The sequence below is a fragment of the Bos grunniens genome, chromosome 26, assembly GCF_055505025.1.
Source record: "Bos grunniens cultivar Pamir isolate PY7600 chromosome 26, Bosgru_T2T1.0, whole genome shotgun sequence".
Taxonomy (NCBI): Eukaryota; Metazoa; Chordata; class Mammalia; order Artiodactyla; family Bovidae; genus Bos; species Bos grunniens.
Window position 1 is genome coordinate 22,938,420 of NC_141190.1, and position 17,426 is coordinate 22,955,845.

The window sequence follows — 17,426 nt, forward strand, 5'->3', positions numbered from 1 at the left end:
AGTTGGCCAACAGGCACATGAAAAGATGTTCAACATTGCTAGTTATTAGAGAAATGCAAATCAAAACTACAAAGAGATATCACCTCACACTGGTCAGAATGGCTATCATCCAAAAAATCCACAAACAACAAATCCTGGAGAGAGTGTGGAGAGAAGGGAACCCTGCTACACTGTTGGTGGGAATGTAAATTGGTACAGCCACTATGAAGGACAGTGTGGAGATTGCTTAAAAAACTAAAAACAGAGCTACCATATGACTCTGCAATCCCACTCCTGGGCATGTATCCAGAGAAAAACATGATCCGAAAGGATACATGCACCCCAATGTTCATTGCAGCACTGTTTACAATAGCCAAACCATGGAAGCAACCTAGATGTCCATTGACAGAGGAATGGATAATAAAGATGTGGTACATATAAACAACTGAGTCTTACTTGGCCATTAAATAAAATGAAATAATGCCATTTGCACCAACATGGATGGACCTAGAGTGTGTCATACTGAGTAAAGTCAGACAAAGAAGGAGAAATATTGAATGACATTCCTTATATGTGAAATCTAAAAAGAAATGATACAAATGAACTTACAACACAGAAAGAGGCTCACAGAAAACAAACTTACGATTGCCAAGGGGAAGGGATAGTTGGGGACTTTGGGAAGGTCATGTACACACTGCTTTATTTTAGATAACCAAAAAGGACCTACTGTATAGCACATGGGACTTTGCTCCATGTTATGTGCCAGCCTGGATGGGAGAGGGGTTTGGAGAATGGATACATGTATATGTATGGCTGAGTCCCTTCGCTGTTCACCTGAAAGGTTAAAGTTTGGAAAAAATAAAAAGGAAAAAAGAATGGCGGATACTTTGGGAGAAGGATGGAGTTATCACCAAGATCTTAGCTTTCATGTGATAAGTTCTTAATGACAGTACTGTAATTAAATAAATGTGTTCTGTGCATAGGGCAATGAAAAGAGTGTATCATGAAACAAGGGTATGATTAATCTAATTCTGTGCACCTGACGTCCATTAAAGGCAAACAAGAAATTACACCTACTTCCCCCAGGTAGCCTCACTGGTTTGGGGGTTGTGGGGGAAAGATTCTTCCTTTCCAGGCCTCTCTGGGGCTTTTCTCAAGGGACTGTCTCTAGGTTCTTCTCCTGGAGAGGTGAGCTGGTGGCACAGAGGTGGGGAAGCAGGGATGGGAGTAATCCAGGTTTTAGCTACTTCAGAAAAAGGGTCCTGGAATTGGTGGAGTAGGAACCTGGGTCAGCTTCCGTTGCCCCCATTCTCTAGGATAGGAACTGCAGGGTGTGTGGTCTGCCACTCATTTCCTGTTTTGCTTCACTGAAGACCTCAGGATGGGGTGAGAAGGAGCTTCAGAGGTGGTCCTGAGAGATTGGGACTTTGGCCACATGGTAGAGAGTTGTAGCATTCTGGATACTGGGGAGCTGGGTCCAGTGGAGGCCAAAACCACCATCTTCAAAATTCAGTTTGGAATTCCAGGGCTGCTGACTCACATTTTACATTCTTTTCAGCCTGCGCCATCCTTGGTACCCCCTGCCCTTCAACCCCGTCTTCCCTGGCCTTTCCTTTTTTCATCCCAGCTGTATCTCCTAATCTTGTTCTCTCACCTCTACTTTTACCAAGCCCCCAAATGAGGCCCTACTTTGTGAAAAAAGGGATGCGAGGGAGACCCTGGGAGGGCAGCTTCAAACTTTTCACCTTAGGGGAAGGAGCTGGAGGTCAGAATGAACTGGGCCTGAGTATTACCTTTAGGAAAGGGGTCAAAGGTCAGGCTCGACTGGGCAAAAGGTACAAAAGGGGCTGGAAATTGTACTGGACTAAACTAGCAGTCCTGAGATCAGGGCTGGAGATCAGGCTGGATGGGACTGGGTTAGGAAACATGGGGAAGGAGCTGGGTTCAGGCTGAGCTGGGGTCTGGGGGTAAGGGCCTGGGCTTCCACAGTAGGGCCAGGCTGGGATACCCAGCTGGGCTGAAACAAATTTTCCAGCTTCATGCTGGGCCTGGGACTGGGCCCTCAACTGCAACTGAAAACAGAGGACATGATGGCTTTGAAGGGCTTCTTACCTCCCCACTCCCCAGCAACGCCTCCTGAACAAGGGCCTTCCCCAGAAGGGCCGCTGGGGCAAACAGGGAGGAGCCAGACCTGGGGCTCCAGAGGAAGTTGCTGGTCACTGTTTCCTGAGTTCAAAAAGTGGGTTCTCCTGTCTTTCTGGGCCACTCCCTTCCCCCAAGCAGGGCAGAGTCTAGGCCTAGCCATTTACTTCTCCCCATGACCCCCACCTCCCTTTTAGAAACACACACACACAGAATGGGAAACTGCACGTTCTGAAACCCAGTCACAGGCCCACCCTGGCAGGCCCATAACCCAACATGATCATACTGCCAAGCCATGCATTCAACAGTACGTCCTCATTTATGTACTTGAAGCTGCCAATCACACCTAATGGTCATGCCCTCTCTGCCTTGTTCAGCACCACATCCCTAGCACCTGAAGTTGAGGCTGGCACCTGGAGAGGGCTCAATGCGTATTAGCTCAATCAATGAATCCACTAAGACATACATCATAAATAAACACATATACAAGCCCACACACCTATTCATAGACTCCCTTACATACACATATCCAAGCCCTCTTTCAGAAGTTACTACATACACTACCTCACAAAAACCCCAGATGTTACCTAGTGCCTGACACAAATACACTGCAGACAGGCGTCACCTAGGACTTCCAGGGTGAGTTGGTGGTCACAGATGGCTGGTAAATGTCCTTCAGCCAGATCGGGCCTGCAGAGGGGTGGGGTATGTGTGTGTGTGTGTATACAAATGCATGCCTTGGAGTTCTGAGGTGTTCGGGCAACAAGGAGCTGGGCTGGTGCAGGGCAGGGCCAAGGTAACTGCACAGACTGGAGGGTGGGGCTGGGCCAGACAGTCCTTTGCTCTGGTTTCTTCCTGCCAGCTTGGAGATGGGGGCAGAAGTGCAGGTCTAGAGGCCTTACTTCAGATCCAGAGACAAGAGGGGAACAGTGAGGCCTCAGATTCCCCTGTCTGGGATGAAAAGGAAAACTGCTAATTCCCTGGCACTTTCACAATCATGGCCTGGGTTCAATCCCTGGTCAGGAAACTTAAGATCCCAAAAGCTGATCTTGAATGCTAAGTGGCACAGCCCCCCATCCCCTAAAAATGAGGGAGACTGGGTAGGAGACTTTGCAGGTGCTAACAGCCCATCCCGAACCCACTGCAGGGTCTCCCTATCTTGCCAATCTTCTGGAACAACTGGGGAGGAAGTGAATAAGGGACAATCATCACCACCTGGAAATGAGTCTGAGACTTCCTCCTCCTTCCTCTCTGTGGAGCTTCAGGCCATTCCGAGCAATAGCACTGAAGCATCCTCCTCCCTCTGAGCCTCCACCCAAAGTCAGCAAGGAGACAATCCTTCTACTCTCTCCTCCTTTCCCACCCAGGGTCCTCACTCCTGGGGAGACTAGTGCAGAGCTCAGCTGGGCTGGTAAGCTAGAGGCCAGGTGAGGGTAGGAAGCTTACAAAAATAGGCCTGAGTCTCCTGAGCATTAGACTGAATCGAACAAAGTTCTTCCAATCCAAGCTGCCTACCAGGTGAGGACCCCTTCCCTCACCCCACCCCTAGCTCCCTAACTCAAGGCTGTCTATTCCAGGAACCCTACCTCTGAAGGACCAGAAGAGTTAGGGGCGCAGAACAGCAATCCGGGAAGGGAAAGCCTGGGAAACAGGAAGAGCAACACCGCAAGAGTAAGGGAAAAGGGAGATGGGAGAGGGAATTCACAAGTCCAGTTTACACCTCCTCCCCAGTGGTGGTTTGTAGCGGCTGTGGGAAGGAGAAAAGGCTGCCTTGGATTGAGTCATAGGCATCAATGACCAACCAAGACACTCTCAAACCAAAAAGTCTCTTTATTGATCGATACCATACATGACTCAAATGGCCCAAAAAAAAAAAAAAAAAAAAAAGGGCATTACACTTGGGGTGGGACATCCATCTTCCCTACCCCTTCCCTCAGCTCCTGACACAATATCCTTCCAATAGTGGCAGCTGGAGTGGAGGAAACAGGATGTGCAGGGCCCCAAATCCAGAAGGAAGAGTGGGGAGAGGTGGTGCTAACACTTCTGGAACTGGCCACAGGAGAAGGCAGCGAAGCCACAAAGCTGAGCCCAGACGCATGGGACCCTGCTCTTGGCCTCACCCTGGGCCTGGAGCCTCCACACATCCATCCAATTGTGAGACAGAGCTGAGGATCCTGGCTGCCTCCCCTGTCCTTCTGTGAAGAAGGGGAGGGAGGAGATATTGGGAGATGAAGAGCCTTTACTTCAGCTGGAGGACAAAAGCCTATTGCTCCCTGGTGGGCTTAGAGCTGGGGACACCCTCAGTGGCTCCTACCCCTCTGAAGGGCAGGAGAGGACTAGATATGCAGTTTGAGAAGGTGGGAAAGGAGAGTACTGGAGAGTACATGAACCCCCTCCTCTACCCCAATGCCTGCCCAACTGAGACAAAACAAAAAACACAGTAACAAACAAGGCTGTTCCCTTCCCTCCACACTCCCTGAGGGAGGGAGCCTCCCCCTCCCACCATGCAGACAGCTGCTCTAGTGGAGGGCTTGTGAAGAATATACACACCGTGGAGGGAGGGGGTGGGGGCTGGGAGAGAGGGAGTCACAAGCACTAGGAGGGCAGGCCAGAGTCCTAGAGGAGGGAGACAGAGACAACAGCAGGGGCTTGTCACACAGGCGAGGCCATCAATGGCCCCCTGCCCCATGGCGTGCCTTCCCCACTCCAATCACCCCAGAGGAGAAGGGAAGAGAGATGGCAAAGTGTCTCCTTGGTCTGAAGTTCTCAAACTGTTATCAAATGGTAATGCACAGCCCCCTTCCTCCACATGGGCTCTAAGCTCCCCATATGCCAGGCGAAGGGAGGTAGCTGGACCTTTAATAAGGGGAAGAGGGGGGACAGGAGTGATTTTTTTTTTAAACTTACATTTTTAATAATATTATTTTTTAAAAAACTTGGAGCTGGGATAGGTGGCAGAAGAGAGGAGTCCAGAGCTTTACCCCTCTACTACCAGCCACCTAAAGGGAAGGTTTGGGGAAGGGGCATTCAACCAAGCCCCATGACTTTAAGTCCCTAAGGGCTGTGGGTGTAGACAACCCTGGGCTTGAAGGGGGTGGAGTCAGGAGGATGGGGGTACCCAGAACCTGGGGTGAGGATGGAGGCAAATGCCCTGGGCGGGGGGTGGGGGGGTGGTCAGGACATTTCTCAGAGGCCCAGGGTCCGTGGAGGCATCCACATGAGGCCCCCCTTCCCCCAAAAGGCTCTGCAAAGGCCAGCCCCAACCCAGGGCCACTGGGGGACAAATCTTGGCACCTGCCCCCAAGTGAGTCCAGTTCCTCCCTGAAGTGGGTGGATGAGGCTGCCCATTTCAGATGCTCAGTCTCTTCATTCTGTCTTCTGCTCCCTGGGGCTGCGAGGGGTGGGGCAGGCAGGCAGAGCACTGGGTGGCTGTGGTGGGGCCTTTACTGGGAGGCCTGTGACGTGGGGTTCTCCGATTTGCTCTCTTGGCTGGATGGAGGCTTGCTGTTCCAGGGGCTGTTGGCGCCCAGGGCAGGGGAGTTGTTAAAGCTGTCCTCGTCGTCAATGCCGTTGGCCGCGTCAAACTGGGTGTTCTCCAGCCGGGTGATGAGCCTCTCGTCCTCGTCCCCGAACTCCCCGCCCATCAGGGTGGGCTCCCCCACCACCATCACATCCTGAGAGTGGCGGAGGTCCCCAAACATAATCGGGGCAGGGGCTCGCCCAGCCCAGGGCAGCAGATTCCCCCAGAGCCCCAGTACCCACCCAGGAAACTCAACCCCCAGCCACCCGCTCATATCCCAGCTTACAACCCCATCTCCTCTGACACCCTCAGCCCCTGGAATACTTCCAATACTTCCCAATGAAAGACTGCAAAGCATCACAGCTTTTAACCCACATCCACTGGATTCTGGGAGAAGTCGATCTACTCCACCGGCTCCCTAATCCATCTCTCCAAAATTTTAGGGGGCTCCTAAACTTCTGTCCACACGTAAGAGAGGGAGCAGATCAAAAACACCAGTGGGGGGGACTGTGTGTACGTGCACGTGTGTGTATTCTAGATTCACACACGTTTAAGTCTGTGTGTCCTTCTGTCAGCATGTGTCTCTCTGGTGGTCTGTGTGCCCCTAAGCTGTTTATCCTTTATGTCCGGACGTCCCCACGGCTGTGTCCGTCCCTTTGTGTCCTATGTTGCTATGTCTGAGTCTATGTGATCACAGCCATGCGTACGACAGACGAGGACTCTCAGACAGGAGTTAGTCCCCATTGGGAAAAACTGTCTTGTCTTTGCTTCTACGTGTGCTAGTGAGTTCAGGGTGGGACAGCGTCAAGAGTCAGGGGGCAGCAGTGGGGCAGCCCAGAAGAGAGAAGAAAGCCGAGATGCTTACAGGTACCTGGCTGGAGAGGGCGAAGGTGCTGGCTGGGCTTTTCTTCTTGCTGTTGCTGTTGTTGGTGTTGCCGCCCCCCGAGCTCATGGTGCTGCCCCCGGACATCTTCCGTTTCCGCCGTTTGCTGGGCTGCTGCCGTGCAGGCTCCGCTGTGCCAGGGAAAGGAGACTCAGGCAGGGTAGGGCTCCTAAGGAGCCTGAGCCTACCCTGATCCCAATCTTGCAGACCCAGGAGCAAGGAAAGGGCTTCGTGAGGAGCTAAGAGCAGCCTTGGGGAGCAGCATCACATCCTGGAAAGAGCAGGTGCAGGTGCAAGGCACTCACCGGGGGGCGCTACCATGCGCTGCCACTTCTGGAAGAGGCAGGTCTTGAGGCAGTCACGGGGGCTGAGGCTGTAGGTCTTGTGGCGGGACATAAGCTCCTGCATGGGCTCGAGTATCACACAGAGCTGGGGGGAGACCAGTTGGTGGCTTGTCAGGGCACAGGTGTGGAGCGGAGACCGAATGGGGTGGGGTAGAAACCAGGTGATCAGAGACTCACTCGGAGGTAGTTGAGAGTGGAATTGGACAGCCCACACCGGGTGATGTTTTTGGAGAGCTGATCTAACATCTGGGGGTCCTGGGCCTGGGAAAAGAAAAGAAAGAATACTAGCACCTGCTTACCTGCCCAGTCACCTGAGCCTCGTGACACCCTGGACAGAGGAGGAGCTACTATATAAAAATTCACTTCTCAGATGGATAAATTTCAACCTTGTCTAGGGCCACGGCGGGAAACACAGCAGACCAGGTTCCACCCTTTCTGCTGCCCACCCGCCCCCTGGTGTCTTAGGTCCTGCCTATAACTCACATGCATGGCAAGGATGCTTCGGGGGATGAGCTCTCGGTGCTGCCGGATGCTGAAGTGCCACGTCTTTATCCGCATCATGTCGTCAAACATGAACTCCAGGTACAACCGGCCCTCCACACATACCTGGAAACAAGCTTGTCACAAGTCTGCCCACCTCCCCACACACCCAAAAGTATCCTGTTCCCATTTCCTCATGACTCTCCCATTGCACACACTCCTGCCACCTGAACATAAATTTGGGTGTGCACTACTGACACAGACCATCTCCTCACACACCCACCAATCCAGTCCATACACACACACACACGCACAGCAGAAACACTTAATAGATCCTTGTCCTCTCCTCATGTAGCCAGTAAAACACTCGTCTACTATAAGCTACATGAGGACAGGCTTGTGTTCACTTGTGTCCCCCTGTGACCCAAAACTGTCACCTACGAACTCAATACATGTCTGCTGAAAACTGCAGCATGCCTGCTTGCCCTGCGTATCTTGCCACTTCCCTGGGGAACAGCCAAGTACATTTTGGGAAGCCAGTAGAGGAATCAAACTTAGGTCCTTCAGTGTTTCACATCTAACTGGGAGCTGACCTGGGTGAACATGGGTTTGCCGTGTTGGGTCACCATGCTGCCCTGGTCGCAGTCAAGGGAAACGAAGTTGCTGTGGAATGCCTCCTTGGGATGCTTAAGCACATAGTAGAGCTCTGTAGCACCCCCCTCAAAGATGCTGCGGAAGTAGCGTGGGATCAGGGTCCGGCCAATGGCTGCAGAGATGGGACAAACTCTTCAGAACAGAAGGCTCTCAGAGGTGGTCAGGCAGATAACATCCCTGTCAGGACAGATCCCCTGGGACAAACACCCAGCCCCACATCTTTGGACACAGGAGGTGTATACTTTCATAGCAGAACTGGCAGGACCCCCAGAGGCCACTCACTGTATCTCTTTGGTCCATCCTCCAGGCAGAAAGTGATGGTTAACATGGCATCATCCTCAAAGAACTCAGTTGTGAAAGCATCCCACCAGAGATTGTCACACTCCTAAGGAGCATAGGGAGGGGTGCGTGTATCAGTAGACATGGCACAGGGATGCCCAGATGGCCTTCTCCCTCCCAGCTCCTTTCCCCGGCTATACCTCTGTCCAGTTTTGAAGCCGTTTGTTAAGCTCGAATATTCTGTAGTCAGTTTGGTTGCCATATGGTGTGTGCCTCCTGGGGGAAGTGAAGAAGGGAGGTTAGTAGGAGCAGACCCTCCCACCCCCGCCCTCTGCCTTCACCTCTGTAATAGAGAGAACCAACCTCCCCACTGGACTCCACTTACCCGATCCCAGGCTCCAAGTATGTAGGCGGGTACATGGGAGTTGGGCTGTGAAAGCAAAAAGGCTATGAGAATGGGTAGAAGACAGGAATTATTTGGGGGTGTCACTCCATCCCCTTTTCAGGCAGGATGCCATATGGGAAAGGGACAGGAGGTAGAAAAGAAACTCACCCCACATCCCGATCTAGCATGGTGCCGGGATGGAAAGGGGGGAAGGCGTTGCCGTTCGGGGGCTCCTTCGGTGAGTACAGCTTGAATGACTTTGAGGAACAACCTAGAAGGGAAACAAAGATGGGGTCCCCCGAATCCCTCTTGGGAGTGCTCCTGGAAGGCTGTTAAGACTGTATGCACAGAACTGGTCTTCTGGAACACCCGAGTACACTGTGAAAGGGAGATTACCTCAGGGAGCACCTATCCCACCTTCTAAATCTGGCTCCAATTTTGTTTTACAAACTAGAAGTTCTCAGTCCTAATACTCAAGAGCCCATTTCTTCATGTGGCTGAGCCCTGGATGACAGAATTGAAAATGGGAAGAAACGTCAATAACCATAGGATAAATATACAAACATTAGAATCTAAAATTTTGATAAACTCCCTTTTCACCTACATTATTTTATGTAATCATTACCACAACCTTGTGCGGCAGCAGAAGTGACTCTAACATTCCCATTTTACAAATGAGGCTAATAAAAGCTCAAAGGGACTTGCCGAGTTGGTAACAAGTTGGTAACTGGCAGAACCAGGACTTGAGCCTATTCTTCTGAGTCCCATATCCTATGGTAGATCTACCCCACTATGGGACTCGGGAGACCAAGCTGGGAGAGGGTGAAGGGGGATTTTGCCAACTCTCTGCTCCTTCTCCACCCCCAGGGTCTCAGGAGGGCAGGGGATAAAACGATAAGGTGGGGGGGGGGCCGGTGGAGGGGGTGCCTGCTGGGTGCCGCCCACTAGATAACCAGTTGGGCCTTCTGCCTCTCCCACCAACGGCCACTCCCTTATCAGCCCAGCCCCTCCCCCACACCTACCGTGGTCCAGTATTGTCTACAAACCAGAAACCTAAAGCCTCAACCCCTTTTCTTTCCTTAAACTTGCAGTGGAGGCAGATGGGCCTCCAATGGATCCCACTCTCCCTACAAACGGAAAATAAGAAGCCCCTGGGAAGGAGCCTAGGTTTCAGGGGCTCAGTTGGGAGGCAAGTGGTAACTAGACAGGGTCTCTGCTGGTGTGTAGCTATGCCTGTGCACAGGTGTCCCTCTCCACCTCACCCAGCAGCACAGAGTTTCCTGCTCTACTATTACCTGACTGGAAGAAGTGCTATATTCATAGTTGGGTGCCAGCCAGGGCCCCCTGAAATGCCATTTTCCCCCTCCCCACCAGACAGGAGGAGAAAGTGAAGCGAAGTCCTAGCCACTGCTGCTTCCTCATGTCCCACAAACTTGATTGCATTTGGAAGGGTGGCTGAATTGGCTGTATCTGAACCCCCTCTCTAATTCTGATACAAAATCTATTCTGTTTCTTGGTGGGGGGAGAAACAAAGGAAGACCCTGTGCCAACATGTGCATGTAATTCTCTCCCCTGGGTCCCCTCCTCACAATATGGGCCAAAGGAGGGTCCCAGAGGGGCCTACCCTACATGGTCCCTGAAGGTGCCAAAACTCAGAGCCTGTGTGTACCTGCACACGCGTGTGTCTCATCCTGCCTAGCAGGCTTCCACCCTCAGCTCGCCCCAACATGCCTACCAAGGGCTGGAACCCAGCAGCCCCAGGCAGGATCAGGGTGCCTGCAACAGGCCCTCGCCCCACACATGAGCTCTCAGATGTCACATTCACAGGCTCCCAGCACAACACACAGCCTTCACAAGCCAGTCAGAACTAAGTGAGCAGCATATGTCCTCGGGAAAGAGACAGTCCCACCCAGTCCCAAGTCCCCGCCACTCCACAGACAGATAAGGCCATGTAAGAAGTCAAAGCTCACACTGCCCACCAGAAACCATGCCTGGGCAATATACCCAAAAGTCTAAATTAGGAGACCTGGCCCTCATCCTCTACCTAGGCCCCCTTTTCCCAAAACCATTACTGCCCTGCTCCTTGGTTTCAGGCCCACTCTGAGTGTCAGCTCAAGATCCTAGAGAGATGAGAGGCAAGACACCAGGGTTCCTCTCTAACTCTGGAAAAAGTTTCAGAGCTTCAGTTTCTCACTACAGAAATGACAAGCACATTGCCTGGGGCTGGATAACAGTTCTGCAGAGCTAAACCCCAAAGCTCAGGGGCCTCTATTTACAGGTCCAGTAAATGGACACAAATAAAACTCAGCATCTCTCCAGAGCCACAGCAACTCCCAGTAACCCCAGCACAAGGGCTTGGGAATGAGAAGAAGAGGGGAGGGAACATCACCCAGACCATCTGTCCCTGTTGCTGCCTGTCCCCAGGAGCAGGGGTAGAGGTAGCAACGTGGGGGTGGGGGTGAGGGGTTGGATGTGTCACCCAGCCTTGGAGTCAGGCAGAACCCTGGCTCCCATCTCTGGCAACCTGGGAACCTTTAGGAAGGGGGAGGAGAAAGAGCCCAGAACTAGTAAAGTTTTCTCTGAATGGAAGCGGCATCCTGTGGCCTTAGGGGGGCATCTCCAGCTGGGCATTTCCATGGTAACCGGCCTGAGCCGAGGACAGGCCTCCTCCCTTTGGGGGCTGACCATAGGTCAGCAGGCTCGAGGGCTCTGGCCTCTGTGAGCTGGGGCACCTCTCCCCCAGGCCCGGACCAGACCCAGGACTTCCACCCACCCCCAAAAGGCTTGCAGGGTGCCCAGACTTACCTGGGAGAACTGAGGGGACCAGGAGAGGTGCGGGGGGGCAGCTGGGAGCCCAGAGGGGCCCTGGCTGGGGTGAGGCCTGAGGGGGGGCCAACTTCAGCCACTCATGTCCCGAGTGGGACGGGCAGGCCTGGCTGGGAGCTCCACTCCGCGGTCTGCACAAAGACTCTCACGCACAGCCTCAGCCCGCCCCGCGGCGGCCACAGCCCCGGGGGAAAGTTACAATGGCCACTGGGCCAGGGACCGGGGGCCAGGGGGCCGTTCTGGGGGGCGGGGGGCCGCGGGGAGTCCGGAGCCTTCTTTGTTTGCAAGGTTTCCCTCAACAATGGCTGCTCCGCTCTTTCCTCCTCCTCCTCCTCCTCGGCTCTCCCCGCCTATGCCTCTGCCTCTGCCTCTGCCTCCAAGCAGCCCGCCCGCCCTCCCCAGGCCAGCAGGCCCCTCCGCCGGGGCACCAGCAGAAGCAGGGCCCGGCACTCACACTCACTCACACTCGCACACGCACACGCACAGACACACGCAGCGCCCGCCGGCTCCCTTCCTTCTCTCCCTTTCTCTCCCTCCCTCCCCGCTCGCTCTCCCCGAGCCGCTCTCAGAATGAGGCCCCAGGGCGGGCGGAGGGTGGAGCTGCCCCCACCGGCCCCGCCCCCCTCCCTGCGAGGCAGGAGGAAGAGGGAGGGAGCCAGGCAGGCAGGGAGGACTGCTGAGAAAAACAAAAGAGAGACAGACTGGGAGAGACAGGGGACGGGATGGAGAGATGGAGACGGAACAGACTGGGTCCGGAGAGACCTGGATGGAGGGGAGGCCTGTGGGGACCGGGAACAGGAATGCCACCCTCAAGCCCCAAGCAGGGGTGCTCAGGGGTGAGCTGGGGAGCCAAAGCCACAGGCAAGGATGGAGGTGGGCACTCTCCTCTCTGGAGATTCCCAGTATCTTCTAACAGCCTCCTCCAAAACATCCCCCAAATCTCTCTTCCTCTCCTCAGTGATCTTTCGGGTTGGAGGCTGGCCTGGGCAGCCACTCTTGGCTGGTGAAATCCCACAGCAGCTGGGGGGAGGCTGCAGGGGGTTATTTTTGACAGAGACACACTCAGACTTCAGCCTGTAAACACTGATTGGAGAAAGGGGGACACTCCAGGTTCCCTGCCCCTCAACCCAGCTAAGTTCCAAATAGATCTGCCTTGACAGAGGGAGGCCCCTTTCCCCCACCCAACATCACCACCACCACCATACCAGAGACACGTGGGTGCAGGGGAAAGGGGCTCTGTTAGAGCCAAGGAAGGTAAACTTGCCCATCTAAGGGTCCCCAGAAGGGGTCCAATCTGCTGCTGAATCCTCTCCCTACACCCCAGGGACAAAAAAAGTATATGGTTGCCAGGGTAGGAGCTGTTCTCCAAAGCAAGGGGGGAATCCCAAGAGACAGACAGAGAGACACAAAGACACAAACACACAACCCACCCAGTATGGGGGGGGGCGGGTAGTAAGGACCTCTTGCTGCTGCTGCTAGGTCGCTTCAGTCGTGTCCAACTCTGTGCGACTCCATAGATGGCAGCCCACCAGGCTCCCCCGTCCCAAGGACCTCTTACTACTTTGCAATTTGATTCTCAGCTTTCTATTCCCTAACCCCCAAGCATATTAACACACAGTCCCACAACAGGATTTCTCATGGTGTACACACCAGTTGACTGTGCAGTAACATTACTGCACCTGGCTCTGTGAACATCCTCCATACATAAACAACCCATCTCTCTTTCACATAAATCAGTACCTGATACACACTTCAACCCATGATATACCTCAAACTCCAAATAAACCCAAACCTAAGAGACACACACACACAGTCTATGTCAGACCCTGACTTCCATACACACTGGGACTTGTGACACATATGCCCCCCATCCCCAAGACACACCCCAAAATTGCATCATACCTCCTGAACCTTTGACAGACTGAACACCCTGACCATTTGCTACCTAGGGACTAACCCCACCCTCTTTGAAATCCGCACACCATGCTCCCTCATGACCTGGCCATATAATACACTCTGGCTTTCAAAAACATACTGAAAATGATACAATTCAGCCAGAATGCCTACCATCATAGTGCCTACCACCAGGACTTGAGATAGTTGCCCTGATTCCCAAATTTACAGCCCAACTCTAAGATAACTACATTCCTCCCCCTCTGACAGGACAATTCTTGTCATTTGTTTTATGCCTTTAAATTTTCCAAAGTGCATTCACAAGGCAGTACCTTAAGAGAGTCTAATAGCATCCAGGGTCAAATATTATCCTAACTTAAACAGATTACAGTGAGACAGGAGGGCCTAAGGCTGGAACTCTGGTTCTAATCCCACTCACACAAGCCCAGCCCTGGGGCACTGCAGCCATTCCTACTGCCTGCCCCCTCCAAGGAATGGTCACTCCAGGCCCCAAATGTCTGTCTCCTCAGGGACAGGACATGCTGTGTGCTCTGGCTTCTGCCTCCAGTTCAGAGTCTGAATCCCCACCCAGTCTGCCTCTTCAAATTTCAGGGACAAGGGCCCCTAGACTCTGGCATATCATTCAAAACAGACCTTCTCCTAGTTCCCCTTCTCTAGCAAGTCTGTTCCTCTCTCGGTTCTGACTTAATTCTCCCATTTGCACAGGGGCAGAAGAGGTCCACCTGAAGAGAGTAACTCAGAGTTAGAAGCCTCTAAAATTGGTGGGGGGTGGGGTGGGGAGAAAGCTGGGAGCAGCAAAGACTGACAAAGGTGAGGAGGGAGGGAAGGGCCAGAGCACCCCTTCTAGAGGGGGGAATTCTGAAGGGCAGCAGCCCACCCCAGCCCACAGGATAAGGTACCAGCACTGCCCCCTGCCCGGGCCCCTGGGGCTCCCTGACCCAGGCCTCTAGTGTGCCTGCCCCCCTTCCTTTGTCTGTGCCCGGCCTCCCGTTGGCCTGGCGCTCTGCCATCCTCCTCTCCTGGCTCCCAGCCGCCACCACTGCTGCCTCCTCCCCTCCCCCAACTCCTCCCAGCCTTAACCCTTCTGAGCCACATGCTGCCCCAGACAGGCCCTGGCCCCCTCAGCAACCTACCCTGCCCAGGGTGATGCCACTTAGCAGAGGTTCTCCCTGCTCCTGACCAAAACCCCAGAAGCTACTCCGCACCCCAGGAGCACTATGGGAGCTATATGTGTGTCTGTGTATGTATCTTGTAGTGTTTCCTTCCGCGTGTGCATGTGTGTGGGTCTGCGTGTGCTCTGGCTTCCCTCAGTCACATGTGTGGGGCATGTGCTGTCTCTGCCGGGCTGGGGGAGGAGGAGCCGGGAGACAGCAGAGCACAAAGGAGAGACTCAGACGAGCAGGCAGGCAGCAGGCAGGCGGCCTGCCAGTGCGCCTGGGCCCCCACCCCAGAGCTGCTCAGGCTGGGGGCGGTGGTCTTTGGGCCTGGACTGTACATGCTGCCACAATGTCCCTGTGTTCAACCATGTGCTCACATTCACCCATGCAAGTCTGGTGCCCTCCCTTACCCCAACTCCTACCATTTCTCACCCCCAGGACACTCATGCCCCTCCCCAAGTGGTTCTCCTTGAAGACTAACCTCCAACCATGGTTTATGGCATCAATCATAAGACTTCCTTACATTCAAGAAAAAGATTCCCCACTCTTGGCCATCTTAGGCCCCCTCTCCCCCAACCGATCACTAGACACACAAAATGAACATACCATTTAGGGCACTGACTGAAGTTGTCCCCCCTCACACACACAGGTCCTCATCTGTCCCCATGCTGCTCCCAGAGAGGCTGAGAGGGAAACTTTCTCCCTTCTCCTACTGGACCACACACCCAACTTCAAGACCAACCTCCCATCTACCTCTAGTCTGACAACCCTTCTAGACTCGCCTTCTGCCCACTATTTGTAGAAACTAACAATCAACATTTAAGACTCAGCCCTTTAGCTGTGCATCCCTTTAGGATGATGATGGATGATCAAGGCCATGGGATGGACTCAAGAGAATGGATGGGTCTGAACAGGGTACTCAGCATGGGACTATTATAAAGAAAATACACACAGGAACATGTGTGATAGGAGGAGCTGATAGGAGCTGATGGGAGGAGCAATGATGGGGCCAGACAGGATTCCAGCTTGGCAGGCTCTTCCCCCACCTCTCCTCTCCCCCACCCTCTGCAGCAGGAGCCAGGGGTTCCCACACCCGGATATTCCAGGATCCTCAGGCTCTACTAGCCCTCCCTCTGGGCCCCATGCCCCTTCAGCGTCAGCCTCAGCAGGCACTTTAAGTGTGTGCCCAGCCCAGCCCAGCCCAGCTTTGGCCTGGGTCACATGATTTTCAAGGAAGCTTCCGCACAGGCAGCTTCCCTTGGGGATTGTGTTGGAGGGGGAGGGGGGCTTCCAGTTGTAGGGTATAGGCCTCCCAGAGAACAGGGCATGTGAATGGGCAAAGGATCCAAACCAGGCTAGATTCAAGAATATCTGACTTTCAAAAGAAAGCTAATTCCTGCCTGGGACAAGATGGGGTTCTGCAGATAAATTCAAGAACGCAGAGTCCTGGAGACGGGTAGAAACCATGTTCTGAGGCCCTCTGAAGACTCCCTCTCCATTCACATGGCCCCTCTCCTTCCTCCTGGCAGTAGATAAGTCTTCCTCTTCCCCAGGAAAGAACTCAGACCCCAGCTGTCACTGGCAAGAGTTGATGTGTTTGGGGGGAGACAGGAATCTGAACCTAAGTCCTCTCATTGGGGTCAAGCATCGCTTCCCTCAACTCAACTCTCACAAGTCACTCTATTTCCTAGCTTGCCTGGGGCTGCCACATTCCCCCTCCCACTAGGGCAGAGATGCCAGGCCCAAGAGCCCAATTATCTGCGCCGCCCCCCCCCCCTCCGGACCTCGGGTCCCTCAGGAGGGCCAACCGTCCCTGGCAACAGGCAGGATAATTTGGAGAGGGGCAAAATGGTCCCCACTCAATCCATCCCCGCAAACAAGAGGCCTCAGAAACAGTCTGGAGGGAGGTGTCACAAAATGTTAGAGGGAATAGGCAGCAGGAAAGGTGGGGGGGCAACCCAAACCAGCCAATCACAACTCTATGATGACCCGGGGGGGGGTCAAAAGTCCAGACTCACTTCTGATTGGCTGACACCCTGGAATTCTGGGAATTTCAGCCCCCCCCACCCCTCCCTAATTAACCTCCCCTCAAAAAAAAAACCACACACACACACAACCTACCCCCAGCACCCCTTACCCGTGCCTCTGGGCTGCTGCGCATTTACACAGTTGGTGAAAACCCTCCCCCAACTGAGGCCTCACACACCCCTCACAGCCCCCGACCACAGCCATGCCTTCGCCGCCCCCCACACAAGTTCTCACCAAACAAGGATTGAGGGATCTGCAGGGAGGGTTCGGGAGGGAGGGGCCGGGAGGCCGCGCGCCCCACTCACCAGGACAGGCACAGCCCACTGACATCTTCACATCGCCCGCCGCTGGGGGCCCAGCCGAGTCACGGTGCCCGCCCCGCGCGGGGACAGGCCGGGCATGAGCCGCCGCCGCCGCCCGCGGCCCCCGCTGCCCTCGCCGCCGGCCCGGCCCGGTGCAGGCGGCCCCTGGCTGCAGCGAGGAGCCTGTCAGGCGCGGAGCAGACAGGAAGGAAGCCAAGCAGGAAGGCGAGCTGCTTCTGCGTGTGTGCGCACGGGTGTGCGTCCCCGGAGTGTGTGTCCGTGTGTGCGCGTGTGCGTGTGCGTGTCTGTGCGCTCCCGCCGCCCTCCCTGCCGCCAACGCCGCCGCCGCTCGCCCCCTCTCGCTCTCGCGCTCCTCCTCGCCCTCGCTCTCGCTCTCCCTCTCGTAGGCGCCCGCTCTCCAGTCCTAACCGGGCTGGGCCGGGCTTTATTAATATGCTAATTGCCTGCTAGTGGGAGGGGAGAGTCGTGTCAAAGTGACCCGGGCGAGGGCGCAGCGAGCTGCGACGTGCGTG

The 17,426-nt window shown here is 54.4% G+C and overlaps 1 protein-coding gene across 5 annotated transcripts; it reads right to left on the reverse strand.

Moving 5' to 3' along the window:
* Positions 1–3,931: 3,931 nt before the first annotated feature.
* Positions 3,932–17,419, reverse strand: LDB1 (LIM domain binding 1). 5 transcript variants are annotated; one of them, XM_086377403.1, is made up of 11 exons: positions 16,897–17,419; positions 8,835–8,937; positions 8,667–8,711; positions 8,482–8,557; positions 8,285–8,387; positions 7,942–8,114; positions 7,352–7,474; positions 7,046–7,129; positions 6,830–6,953; positions 6,507–6,655; positions 3,932–5,795 (listed from the first exon to the last, which is right to left on the reverse strand). In XM_086377403.1, exons 1-11 carry the CDS (start codon positions 16,919–16,921, stop codon positions 5,565–5,567), a joined length of 1,236 nt encoding a protein of 411 aa, XP_086233529.1. In that variant the 5' UTR covers positions 16,922–17,419; the 3' UTR covers positions 3,932–5,564. The 5 variants fall into 5 exon arrangements, with proteins under 5 accessions (XP_086233529.1, XP_086233530.1, XP_086233528.1 ...); XM_086377404.1 differs by having other exon boundaries at positions 6,513–6,655; positions 16,897–17,313; XM_086377402.1 differs by lacking the exon at positions 16,897–17,419 and adding an exon at positions 14,040–14,152.
* Between the last annotated feature and the right edge of the window lie 7 nt (positions 17,420–17,426).

What these genes read in the sequence shown, in the direction of transcription:
- LDB1 (XM_086377402.1), bottom strand. Translation starts at nt 14,103, where the DNA reads ATGGGAGAATTAAGTCAGAACCGAGAGAGGAACAGACTTGCTAGAGAA. An exon ending in GAAGCATCCTTGCCATGCAT is followed by an intron (nt 7,130 to 7,351) that starts GTGAGTTATAGG and finishes TTCTTTTCCCAG; the next exon opens with GCCCAGGACCCCCAGATGTT. An exon ending in GCGCATGGTAGCGCCCCCCG is followed by an intron (nt 6,656 to 6,829) that starts GTGAGTGCCTTG and finishes TCCCTGGCACAG; the next exon opens with CGGAGCCTGCACGGCAGCAG.